Below are 14,198 nucleotides of genomic sequence, written 5' to 3' on the forward strand. Positions count from 1 at the left end.
TAAAGTAACTAGGATTGTTTCTGCAAATGTATTTTCATTGCCATTGTAATTGATGATTTCCAAATGCAGATTTGGATCTTAAATAAATATGAGAGGAGACATGTCTCTATAGTTAATAACCATTTAGTTTATAAATAACTATATGTATAACTCATCTTGAACATATATATAATATTAATATATTAACCATATATGTAATATAATATAATATTATTATATAATAATATATAATGCATAATATATATTATATATTATATTACATATATAATATATATTATATATATAAGATACTTATCTTAAGAACAATTTATCATTAATGAGGTAGCTTAAATAAAAATCAATCCAACAAAGGCTATAACAAAGTCACGTCCCATAGCTTATGTAAGTCATAGACATATATATATATATATATATATTCTTATCAGTAATATGAGACATAAAACAATGTTCATATAAATCATGAATACAAATATTCAAAGTAATAAGTATATTTCTTTGACTGATGCTATACTTCAACAAAAATGTGGCTTTAAATCTCCATTAAATGCAGTGATTTCTTCATGGATACCAACATCTAGGTGTGAGAATGCCAAAATATACAAAAACAACTTTGTTCTTGTAGATTTTAAGCCATGTTTTGGGCAGATCTGGGTTTTTTGAAGAAAAACCTATTCTCGGGGAGTAAGAACATGGAGTTTTTCCTTTTAGTCTTCAAAATCATGTTCTATTCTAGCATTTGCATGTGTCTACAAGGCAAATTGCACTTTATAATAGAGATTGCATATTTAAAATGCCTCAAACTTAATTTCTAATGCAAATCACGCTCTAGGAATGCATTTGCATATTTTAAAAAGCATGCATTGGTGATTTTATGCATATCGCATTCTAGGACAGAGATTGCATATTTTAAAACTTATTAAAAACAAGCTCATAGTGCAAAATCACACTCTTGGAGGGTCAGTGCATGTTTTAAAAAGGCTCCAAAAAGCAAATAGCACTCTTGGAGGGTCACTGCATTTTTTTAAAAGGCTCCAAAATGCAAATCGCTCTCTTGGAGGCCCAGTGACATGTTTAAAGTGTGTTAACATGCCTTTTTAGTGCAAAATCTTGGTCTTTGGAGGCATTTGCATATTTACATGTAAATGGATTGAAACACATGTAATTGAACAACCTAAGTGATCAATTAAGCACATGTCTAATTGATTTTTGAGGAAATATCACTTAATTGGGTCAAAAACAATATTTGCATAATAGAAATAACATATTATGAGCAAATATCATTTCAAAAAGTAATATTTAACTTATATTTTTTAAATAAAGCATAAAGTTACTCCAAAAATAAATCAAACTATGTAGTTAATAAAGCCACTTAAATGAAAAATAAAAAAGCAATTCAACTTGAAAATCTAACATAAAGAGCTCTATAGTTACTTTAAGTGATAAATTAACTTTAACATAAAGTGATTTTAAATTATATTTTTCAAAAAGTGAATGTCAACATTAAATTTAACATTGATTTTATATAGCATGTAGTTGCACCTGGAGAGTCTGCTTTTTGGGTACTAAAATGACCATATCTTTTGATTGTGAACTTTGATTAAGCCCTAAGATAGACCAATTTGAAGGAAAAAATGAAAGCAATGATTTGAGCAAAACCAAAAGATTAAAAGCTAACAAACACACACTCAAAATAGCAAGAAAAGGACATTGAAGGCTTCAAGAATCAAGAATAAGTTCAACAAAATGAAAAACTAAAAAGACTTGATGAAACTCTTTAGTAAAAGGATTCACTATATCAATTAGAGTTGATTGGTTGATCAATGTTATCCAATTAAATAATGAACTAACTCAGAGAAATGCGAAATTGAGTTGAATAAGGTTCGTACTGTTACTTACATTTTTGTGGTGATAAAATGTAGGACAACAAATCTTGGTGTAATAAAAAATATATTGTGTGAAATTATATATTTGTTCCTCTACCCAATTATCTCCATTCTAACTAAGCATTTGATCCAAAATTGCGTCTAGATCTGGCATAACTCGATAGCATTAAGTTCCTTATCTTGGTTGTGTCCGTGCCCATGCCCACACTTATATCTATGTCTGTGTCCGTGCCTACATCTGTGCTCATGTCCTATCTGTGTCCATGCTCACATTTGTCTTTGTGTCTACATCTGTGCCTGCGTCCAATGGTGTTCTTTGTCTACATTTGGTGAAAGGAAGGTCATACAATGAAGGGCTTGTATTGGTCGTGTAGGGGTGGTTTTGTGTTGTCGTTGTGCAGGGGTATTGATCATTCAAGGAAGTGTTGTAGGCCATATGGGGAGACAAGAGGTGCCATATGGAGGTTTTGGGCAGAAAAGGGGCTGTACTGGACATTATAGACAGTACCTGATTTGCGTAATCAATTTTAGGAAACAAAATCAGCACCTATCCATTTTATGTGTTTATAAAAAGATGCATATTTCTGAATAATATAGCAATGTTGCAACTCCAAGTGGCGACCAATCAAATACTGAAATGTGACATCAAATTGTACAGTTCCTGCTTAGACTAGAGAAACATTGTCTATAGAAGTGTAACTGATTTTAATACCTAGAAAGATTGCTCAAACTGAAATATAACAACAAAAAAATCTGCAAATATTCCTATAATGTCACACGACAGAGGTGAGAAGTATAACTAATCAAGTAAGATTGCCCAGCCAAAGTACACCTAGACATTGTAGCATATTTACATAGTAAGACAATCTTCTAGAGTAGAGAATGTACAGTAGACAAAATGTTGACTAAAATTCGATTAACTCCAATAATCTGTGGCCCTTTAATAATTTGGTATGGCCTAATTTTTTTTTTATTGGAAAAATATCATATGTAAACTTCTAGACCCACAAAATTAATAGCATCTTCTTTTACCATCCTGAATATTATATTATAATATTGAAGGCCGTTACAAAGAATCTGGAATATGCAATAACAGAGCTGATTAATTTAAAAGCCTCACAGATCACACCAAAGAAATATGCAACTCTAATGCATCATTGTAGCAGTATGAATAACTATAGTAATGGTCAGCTACAATTGCAACCTTCAAAATCTGAAGATCTTGAATGGTACTTATGAAACTAAAACTTAAAACATTTTAGCACATCAACATTCCTTGTATGAATTTGCTTGAATGAGTATAAGGGTTAAAGAGAACAAATTTCCACAATCCATCATATTGTCTATATGCTTCTGGATTCGATTGTGTTAGGATTTTTACCATCAACATTTCGAATCACACTACGTGATCCATGGATCACATAGTGTAATTCGAAACGTTGATGAGTTGTGCTGCTCATGCTCTTCATCCTGATGATGGATCACGTAGTGTGATTTGAAACGTTGATGGTAAAAATCCTAACACAATCGAATCCAGAAGCATATAGACAATGAGTATAAGGGTTTTCATCCCTGAATCCAAAAGGCAACTTATGGTTTTGGCCATCCAAATTTGATGCCAAAAGCTCATTTGTTGTGAATAGATGGGTTCAATCATAGAAACAGAGATTTGTTGAAAAAATAATGGTAATCATGTTATTTATGCAACTCCTTTTATAACGTTTTGAATGGAATTCAATATTTTTTTCTTTTTTATTTTACCTCCAAAACTTAATTTGAAAAGCATTCCGAAGACCTTTAGTATATTGCTTTTGGTCCTCTATCCTAGCTTTATTATATATTATATAAGGCGCCTTCTTAATATAATAGAAGTTGTCTTTTTATGAATATAACTTGAAGTTATTTTTTGGCCAACTCAAGTGAAGTTATTTTCTTATCTCAAAAGGAAAACACAATAAAAATTGTGTATAATATCTATGTATTTGTTATCATTGAAGTGACAGAAACAATTCAGAGTTGTAAAAAAAGTAGAATAAAAAAATATTGTATAAATTTTTATTATGATATGGTGAGATTCAATTATAAATATAAATGTTATTTATGAAATTGTGTAAGATATATTCATCTATGGTGGATTGAGAAGTCATTATGTAAATAAAATGAATAACTTTGGAGTGAGCATTTTGTCGTTAGGGTGTTAGTTTGGGCTATGTGATATGTTTTATTTATTAATTTGATATATGATTTATATATCAAAGTGTCCTCACTATTTTTTGCAAAATATATCTTTACCAGGTACACAATGAATTACTTACTGTGAAAGATTCTGATGGAAACACAGTTGAGTCACAGCTTGTACCTCTAGAAAATTCAACAGTCATTTTGACAAGTTCCTATAAGAAAGAGAATCTAGGCATATCATCAGACAAAAGCCCTCTTTTTTCACTTTTTTTCCAAGTGTCTGTGCCACCCCTCGGATTCAGTACATATATTATCTCAAATGACAATGGTAATATCTCTTTCTTTGCTTACAGTATTTTCCAATATCACTGAGAATCACAACTTTTAATTTTTGAAATGATGCTGGTCTAAAAATGCATTTTGTTGAAATTTATTATCTTAGAAAGAATTACTAATTGGAAAGTTATAATAATAATATTTTAATCTTCCAGCACCTTTATGCACAGGAAGTAGATCTGTACTGTCAACCAAACAAACTGCACCAGTGAACGAAAGCAGGACATATGTTGCTGGACCGGGCAACTTCACAATGTCATTTTCGTCTGTATCTGGTCAACTGCAACAGATATCAAATTCCAGGACAGGGGTACATCACTGGTCCTTGATTTCAACCCTTACAAAGATATTAGAATAATATTGTCATATTTATTTAATTAACGGTCAATAATGTAATATTAAGTCTAGTTAGATAGTTTCTAAATTTATCTTTAGTTACTGATTGTTTCTTTAGGAAACATCATCAATGTAATTTCCTATATATGTACATTTCATTCTTTACACAGTCAACCAATTACTATTGTGTAACATGGTATCAAAGTAGTTAAATGTTTTTTAAAAAAAAATTTCATTCTAAAGTTTTGAATGAATTTCTTAGTGAATTTTTAAAAAGATTTGCTTGGTTTGGAAATACGACTTTCTTTTGTTCATACCCATTTGAAGGGTTTGGAAGGTCTTTGATAGTATTTGGAATCCTAGTAGGGTTCCCCTAGCCATTTTTCTTTACCCACACGTCTATGATCTGGGAGGGCTTGTGCGAAGGATTCTTGGCAAAAATTTTCTTTGCAAATAATGGAAACAAACTCTTGAGTTTTGAAGTTTGTTTGTTGCTGCACTAGGGCTTTATACATCGGATACAACCTCTATGTTTTGTGTCGGAATTCCCTTATATTTGTAGAGTTTGCGGTTTCAATAAAAATCACGCGAGTGCTGTTTTTGTTCAAGTTCAATTCCTCTATATTCTTGTTTTTTGGCCATCTTGCATTTCTTAACCGTAAAGACATAGAACCAATCGATTCTTGTTGAGTAATGACAATCATAGACTAGGGTTTGCTAAATATATTCGTTTGGGATTGAGGGGAGTTTAGGTTTTTTTTGTGGTTTCTACTATTTGTGTATTTGGTATCTGCAGTCCTAGGGTTTTTAAACCTCCTTGTGACAATTTCCATTTTTGTTCTTTTATGAGACTTTTTTGACCTAGGGTCTGCAAAATTATCTTTGCGTGCTTAGCATATTCTTTTATTGTCTTCCTTGAAATTTGTGTGTCAACATTTTGCCTCTATTTTTTGATACATTAGGATTCATACCTCAGGTTTTGTGCAATCAGAGTTTCAACCTCCTAGGTTTCTATTTTTTGTGCCTCAAAATGCGTGAAGGACAGTTTCCTTTGACCAACATTTTGTTCAAAGGCAATAAAAAGTTCAACAGTTGCAACTAAAACACCTAGAAGGCTGGAAGCAATGGAGATGACGATTTTTGAATATTGGTGTATTAATTAGGTTGTTTGGGCAAGTCTTGTTATCCTACAGTACTGGGTCCAGATAAACATAAATTTGATGAGAGAAATTAGGAAATTGTGATGCTCATTAAATTATCAGTCACAAATGACCATATGCCTTAGGTTCCCTTAGGCAAGATAACTACTAGAATATGGGATTATTCAACAAGTCTACATGAAACATTTGATAAGAGTAGTGCTTTTTTTTGTGAAGAACGTGCTTTTCTCAATCATGATGGATGAGAGCATGTCCCAACAAGAATGTCTTACAAAAATCAAGAATATGCCTTATGCAAGACAACTACTAAAACATGGGATTATTTGTCAGGTCCACATGAAACATCTGATAAGAGTTGTGTATTTTCTTTGAAGATCATGCTTTTCTCAATCATTATGAATGAGAGCATGTCACAAGAATAGCGTCTCATGAAAATCAAGAATATTTGTGATCAGTTGGATGCGATTAGTCGGACAATGGAGGAAGAAGACATAGGAGCAATCACTTTGAAAAGTCTACCAAAGTCTTATAAGCATTTTATTGAGACACTCAACTTTACCTCATCTAATGTTGACTTCAAGTGTTTAGATCCTTGCACCAAACTTCTACAATAGGATTGTTGTTGACAATAGTTCAATAATAGTGCCAGTTCTTCCACAAAGCAGGCCTTCACAACAAATTCCGCTGCTTAGGACAAAGGAAATTGTCAATTTTCTCAGTAGTAAGGCCCAGGCCAATCCTAGGACCAACTCCAAGAAGAACATTCAGTGCAATTATTGGTGCAGGTATGGTCACATGAAGAAAGACTCTTGGCATTATTTGGCTTTTGAATAGAAGTATGGATGGTCTCAACAGAAGGCCAATGTAGAAGAGCACACTAAGGACACTAAGCAAGAGTCCACCTTCTATGCCTTTATGGTCAAATACTCAACATATAATGTCAAATCATCTACCTAGTACATCAACTCAGGTGCTTCTTGGCACTCTCATTGTCGAGATTGGTTTACTAATACAATCATTCATCGATTTAGCTATTGTTGGAGGAGAAGAATATACTATAGTCAGAAAAGGCAACATGCCAATTGAGTCTAGAGGGAGGAATTTAATTTCCCTCAATATATACTATGTTTGGGGCATGAAACTCAACCATTTATTAGTTAGTGAGATTATGTGAACTCTGCTCAACTGTATGTGGTATTCAGTTCAACAAATGTAGTATTGTTGATCGGGAGAGTCACACTATAGTTGTTGTGGGTATTGAGGATCATAGTCTTTATAGACTCCTCTATGTTGGTGATTCTCAAGAGCATGCCGTGGCGATTCTTGGCAAGCTTCCAAGTTATCACAATTGGTTCATGCCGATATTTGTGGACCAATAGGCACTCCTTTAGCTACTTCGTCTAGGTATTGTGTTATTTGTCAATAATTTTATTCATAAAATGTGGGTATATTTTCTCAAACAAATATTAGAATTGTTTAGTATGGTTAAAAAGTTGAAGGCGTTGGTAGAAAAAGAGTCAGGTTAACAAGTAATATCTTGTAAGACATACAATAGGGGGGATTTTGTTCAAATTTCTCCAAATTCTGTGCACATCACAGTATCAAGGGTCAACTAACTATACCTTACACTCCTTAGTAGAATGGTGTTCTTAAGTGGAGAAATTGTAGAATCACCAAGATAGCTTGGTCAATATAGGAACAAGAAATTTTCCAAAGAAATTTTGGGCAAAAGCAATTTACATTGTTGTCTATCTTCTGAACAGGTTTCCTAGTCAAGTTGTTAAGAGGAAGCCTGGTTTGGTAGGAAGCCTAAAATCACTCACTTGATGGTCTTTGTTCTAATTCTTATGTTTGGATTTGAGATGCCAAGTGCTCAAAATTGGATTCCAAGGGCTAGAAGCTCATGTTCATAGGAATAGTGAAAACCAAAAAGTGTATTGACTGATTTATGTAACATTGGTCGTCACATAATTAGTTGGGATGTGGTCTTTGATGAAGAATGAGGGCCTTTTCAACTCCATTCTCTTGTTTTGAGTCCCAAGGATCAACCTTGCAAGCTAAGGGTTTAGGTGTTAATCTTCCACTAGGTCCACTTGATAGGATGGATTTGTTAAGTGGATATTTTGCAACTGACAGTTTTGGGTAAAAATCCAATTACAAAATAGGATGACCAACCACAATGTGTGAGACAGAGTCTCTCCTACATTAAGGGAAGGCTCCCCCTTCTCACCATTCCTTGGATCAACTCAAGGTAAGCAAGAAGTCGAGAGATTTTGTAAAAGGGATATTACCAATATTCTTTAATATTAACTTTCAAGAAAGAATCCACTTACTCGTGGATTGAGTAATGGGTGGGGTGAAATCTCTAACTACATTTCTACGAAGAGCTGGAAACAATGATACCTATTAACCTACACTAACTCAAAGGCTAGCTGAAAATGTACTGGTTTGGCTCTAAGCCCAGTCGTACTTCTATATGAAAAAGCTTTATTATTAAGGCACAAAGACTCTTAAAAGTAAAGATAACTTAACTATTTTGTGAATTAAGAAAGAAGTATAAGCTACAGATGAAGCTTCTAACTATATATTTCCACAATTGCTCTTGATCAAAGCTCCGACTCCAATTGCTTCTTAACTCTTTAATATTCAATTACCAAGAACACAAGATAACATGAATAAAATATAACTTAAACGAATTATAGACAAAGCTTATAATTCATACAAGTAACAATCTCACTTAATCAAAGTTAAGTCTCAAATGCTCCTTTGTATTCACTTTTCTCTCAAAATAGTGCTACACAAACAAAGTTCTGTTGGCACAAATTCTCTAGAGCTCTCTTGCATACAATAAAAGATAGTTTTTACAATGAGGGGGCACTCCTTTATATAGGCAAAGGAGTTGAGAAAAAGATGGAGGAAAAAGTGGAGGCAACTCAACCAACTTTGACTTAGTCTAACTAGAAGAGAAATTATTGGGTTACATGCAACTCGCATTACATCTTTTATGCACATGTAACTCACATCACATGTAATTACATCTTTTTATGCAACGCATCCTCTTTAGACCTACTAACAAAAATAAAAACAAAAGCAACAATCTTAAAGATTGTTTCTCAGTGCCTTGAACTTGATGATAATATCACGCACTGTAGGAAGATCAACAATCTCCATTGTCTTTGATATGGAATCTATTCTCACTGCATCTGCATATGCTTATTGCATAGCATTGGAATTTGTTGCCAAAGAATCTAAAAAGTTCTTTGTTGAGGATTTATAAAAGACAAAATTGTTCATTGTGTGCGAAGCAAGGTCTTCAAAATCCACATCAGTATTGATCCTGATTGTATATTCTGAACTTGCCCTTTCAATTGTAATGAGATTACCACATTCATCAAGAATATGACATCCCATTTGTTCCAAATCACAAGTGACTCTTGGTTCTACTGCTTGACAATCTCCAAGGGCTGCTTGCAACTTTGAAATCAGCTTCCTCAATGTTTCCTCTTTGTAGCCAATAAACCCTTGAAATTTGAAGAACATTTCACATGACAGAAGAATGTTACATGAGACCAAGTCATCCGGATCAAATTTTGCAATTTCATCTTAGTCATTAAGAATCTCCTTCAAATCATTTGCTTCTCGAGTCAAAGAAGAAATCAAGTTTTGCTCCATTTTATTCATCTCTTTGACACGCCTAAGAATTGGAAATGTCTCTGCGATGGCTCGAATTCCTTCAGAGATGATTTCTCCTATCCAAGACTTGGCGGCTTCAATCAGCTTTCTCTCCTTGGATTTCTGAGTTATAACAACTTCACTCTGAGAAGATTGTTGCCGGATGACTTCATTCAAACGAGTAACTTCATGTTTGACTTGATTCTTCTTCTCCCACAATTCATGATTTCTTTTTGATACATTGGGTAATGCATCTTGAGCATCTTGCAAATAGCTTAAACGTGATTGTTTCCTGATTTCAACCTTGGTGAACTTGTAATCAGAATGGGTAAGTTCTTCAACAAGCTTGTCCACCAGTGGCTCACCAAATTCTACAAATTTGGTTTTATCTTAATCAACCAAAATCCTTGAAAAAATCTTATCTTTCAAATATTTGGATGTGGTTTTCTTGACAAGGAGATTATCTGGAGGTAAATCCACTTTTCTTCTTTGTTGTGATCTTGCTCAACCATGTAGGCAAGCTGAAACTTTCTTCTACAAAAGTAGGTGCAGTGGAGATCATTAGCATTGATCTTGATTGTATTTCTGTCGTGACTGAACAAGATTCAGTCTATACAACTAAATTCATAGAAGCATGATGAGATGAATCCATCATGAAAAGCTTAAAACCTGTCAAAGATGTGTCAAGTTGGGAAACTTGACCACTTGTAAGAGTTGGAAAATCCTTGAACATGCTACCCAAATGCTCATATTGTTCATTTTCCATGACGAGAGGAGCGACAAATGAAATAGGAAGAGCCATTGTATTGACTTCTGAAACTAGAATGGAAGGTGTGAAAATAGTGGAGAATGAATCCGCATCATCTCTACTTCATCCAGAAAAGGTGCTTCATGCATGGATGGCACATGAGTTTGTGCAGGCCTTGGGGGAGATATGATCATGACATCCCCTTCGTCATCCTCAGCTTCTTCATCTAATTCTATCTCCAATTCCTCTTTTGATTCTTCCTTTGCTTCTTGAACTAGTTCAGAGATCTGAGATGACTTAGAGTCCTTTCTGCCCTTTAACTTGAATTTGAGGGAACTCTTCACATTAGAAGAGGAAGCACCATCTTTCTTGTAATTTTCAGCTGTGACTTCCTTCCAAGAGGGCCAAAGCTTCCACAATCCAAACCCAACTTAGGATTAACTCTTTTTAGGCCGATTTTCAGCCATTTGTTAGTGTTTGCCAAAATAGATTGAAATCTATCCAGGATAGATGTTCCCTCCTTCTACCGCTATAGAATAGGAAAGGGGCACCTTTTATCAAAATGGGCCGGATGGAATTCCGGATCAAGGATGTTGCCGTCATCTTCAACTTGGAAATTCGAAGGAATCTCCAACATGTTAAGATCGATTATCTGCTGCAAAGTTAATCTATAGTAGTCCATCTTCATTATGTCCAACATATCCTCAATGCGATGAACATGTGTGAATGCCCTTTTCATTTGAGAATTCATTTCTCCATAATCAAAATTGAATCGGGCTTTGAACTTCTTCAAAGTGATCAATTGCAACTCTGCTTTCATATTCTTTGCTTTTTGCATAGAGTTGATCAAATAGTTACCAATAGCCAAGGGTTTGGTAGATGTAATACCGAAATTAGGCCTATGCATAGTATGCTGATCACGCTGCACTTCCATGAATTGATTGGCTAACTCCATCAAGATGATTTGATCAGTAGCATACCTAGGTAAGGTATAAGGCTCACCTATAAAGTATCCAACTCTCAAGTATGTAAAAGTTAGAAACTGGATAAAGATACAACCGTATTGATTTACCTTTTCCTAGGCTACATTAGATACCCTCTTGATAGATAACTGTTTATCAAACGAACACTAGAAATGCGCAAAGAAAGCATCTTGGACTCTTCTCAAATGGAACTTACTATTAGCCAGAGTGATCTGGTCATCGTACTCCCAAATAGGAATCTAAAGATGATCTCCTTTAGTTGAAACTAGAGAAAGATCCCATGGTAGAAACAATGTAGACAAGGTAGGAGTTCATGTAAAAAGGTACCGAAGTCTCCACATTGAGCTACTGCTGGTAGAGTGCAGTCCTTATCAACTCTTCCCAAAAAATGTGTTCCTTGTTTTCTATGATTTGGAGGATAAACTTGTACATCCATGGCTCCAAATCAGTGGAATCTTTAAGACCACAAACTTTGCTCAGAAGAATGATGAGATCCTTGTATTCTTGTTTGAAGGTAGACCGATGAATGGTCTTTGGCCATCTTGAGAAGTTGTTCCTCTTAGTATCTAACCAGTATTGGTTAACATGCTTCTGATAATCACCTTTCTTCTCATTCCAGCTTTCCAACAAGGATTCTTTGGTTAGATCTGCACGGTCTACATGATGTGACACCTTGAAAATTTGTTCGATAACCTCCGGATCAAGACTAACGATAACCTTGTCATCAGCATCCTTGATTGTTTTAGATTGTGGACTAAAACATTTGGAGCATTTAAAAAAAAATTCAGGCTCCATAATAGTCATAGGAAATGCACACACCGAGTGAATATGACTTCTTTTGATGCGCTTCATCTCATGACTATCAAGATTCTGCATTCTTCATAAAAAACCAGCCATGTCCACATGACTGATTTTTGTGTCCAGCACGTTATCTAGAATAGATATGACTAATGAGGGAGCTGCATTAGCTAACTCTTTGTCAAAATGATATTTCATCTTGCACTTTAATTTAGATGGTGAGGGCATCTCTTGTGCTTATGCTGCAACACAAAAATCCCAAAACATAAACACATCATTAGAGGAATAACCATACAAGTTGATTCTCAATCAGAAACAAAGGTTTGAATGTGGATTCAAAACTTAGGAGTTCCAATGAGATGATTTCAAAAGAGAGAAATCATATGCATACATAGCGAATGAAGATGAAATGTGAAATGAAGATGGAAATGGAATGAAGTATTATGGTGGTGGAAAATGGAAGATGGAATGAAAGGAAATGGATGTATAAAGGTGAAATGCATGGGAATGCGTACAAATGGAAATCGTGGATTTCCATTTAGTGACTTAGGGTTTTCAAGGTGTTATTGCATGAAAAGTGACTACATGTAAGTGCAACATGCAAAGGGGGATGAAAAGTGAAATAAGATGCAACAGTGGATGAAGGATCCGCTTTACATGTAAGTGAGGGTAATGGATGAGATGCGAAGCATGGAAAGATGTGGAAAATGGAAAAGCATGTATTTGCTCATGGAGGCGTGAGTGTATATGGAGAGGCGAAAATGGAATGAAGCTTGAGGGAAAAGGAACTTTATAGTCATCTTTGGTGAAAAGGTGAAGTCAAAGTACATGGAAGATGAAAATGACATATTTTTTACTTTTCAAAAAGTGACTTTAAGTAAAAAATGGGGTTTTGAGATGCAATTACACATAAGGCTTTTTGTGTAATTGTGTCGTGCAAGTGAATGCGGAAAGTGAGATGAGTGAAAATGGAAGTAGAAAATGAGATTACATGTATGTGTGGATGGTGAATGAGATGGAAAACATGTAATCACATTTTTCAGATGAGATGTGAAGTGTTGTGACATGGAAGATGGAAATGGAACATAATAATTTCTCAAGAAGTGAAACGAGAACAAGTTCTTGGGAAAGAACTTGCAACTTGTCCAAATTGGAGAAAACCAAAAAGCAAACACACAAAACACAAAAACTCAAAAGAAAGACGTACCTTTGGAAAATGACTCAAACATGTCAATATGCAAAGCACCTCAACATACAATTTTGAATTTGGAGTTTAAGGAAAAACCAAAAATATGAAAATGAGCCATTTCTTCATTTTTAAAGGAAAAATGCACTTTCCATGGTATCAATTTCAACAAATGGCAATCATCAAGCAATAATGTGCATAAATCAACAAGATAAGCACAAATTAAATAGCAAGAAATAAATTGTCCACTTACATGAAGATTAAGTGTCAAAAATGGAGGGAAATGCTCCAATGTTAAAGACTTCTTCAAAAAACACTTTGAATCTTTCAAACTTTGCAAATTTGAATTGGAGAAAGCAACAAATGAGGCATTTTAGTGGGAGATGTCAAAAATGTGCCCTATTATTCTTCTAAACTCCAACGTTTTTGGTTGCACATGCATGTGGGATATTTTTGACCAAAAACCTGATTCTCAAGGTGTGGGATCAAAACATTTTGGCTTCTAAAAGCTGAAACGTTTACCAAGATGCAATGTAGAACAAAAAACATGCCAAAATGACTCCTCTTGGGACAAGAATGTGAGTCATAAATGGATCAATTTGAAGTTTTTACCAAAAATGCGCCCTTGGATGGAGCTTGAAAAATCGTTTTTTAGCAAAATGAATCCATTTTCAATGTTTGAAAATCCATTGATAGGCAAAAATGAACCTATTGGAAAAGATCTCATGGAAAACTATGAAGGAAGTCTCCCACAACCTTCAAAATCAGGTTCTTGGAGACTCTTCGCATGTGTTCTTCCAAAAAATGGGTTTCTTGGGAGCGAATACATGAACTTTAGTGCAAATCACACCTTTTAGGAGGCAATGCATGTTTTAAAATATGCATAAGGTGAAAATCACATCTTTTGGGATGGAT

General features: G+C 34.4%; 1 protein-coding gene across 3 annotated transcripts in view; it reads left to right on the forward strand.

Annotated features, from left to right (window-relative positions):
- Positions 1–14,198, forward strand: part of LOC149555732 (alpha-mannosidase-like) — a 241,173-nt gene that overhangs the window by 135,327 nt on the left and 91,648 nt on the right. For 2 of the 3 annotated variants that reach the window (XM_089829873.1, XM_089829871.1), the window contains exons 15-16: positions 4,179–4,392; positions 4,556–4,710. In XM_089829873.1, the coding sequence (XP_089685999.1) occupies positions 4,179–4,392; positions 4,556–4,710 (369 nt within the window). The remainder of the gene's footprint in view (positions 1–4,178; positions 4,393–4,555; positions 4,711–14,198) is intronic. The other variant, XM_089829872.1, reaches the window with a different exon arrangement.

The sequence above is a fragment of the Cupressus sempervirens genome, chromosome 5 (assembly GCF_028749045.1).
Source record: "Cupressus sempervirens isolate cs-2001-9-10 chromosome 5, ASM2874904v1, whole genome shotgun sequence".
NCBI lineage: Eukaryota > Viridiplantae > Streptophyta > Pinopsida > Cupressales > Cupressaceae > Cupressus > Cupressus sempervirens.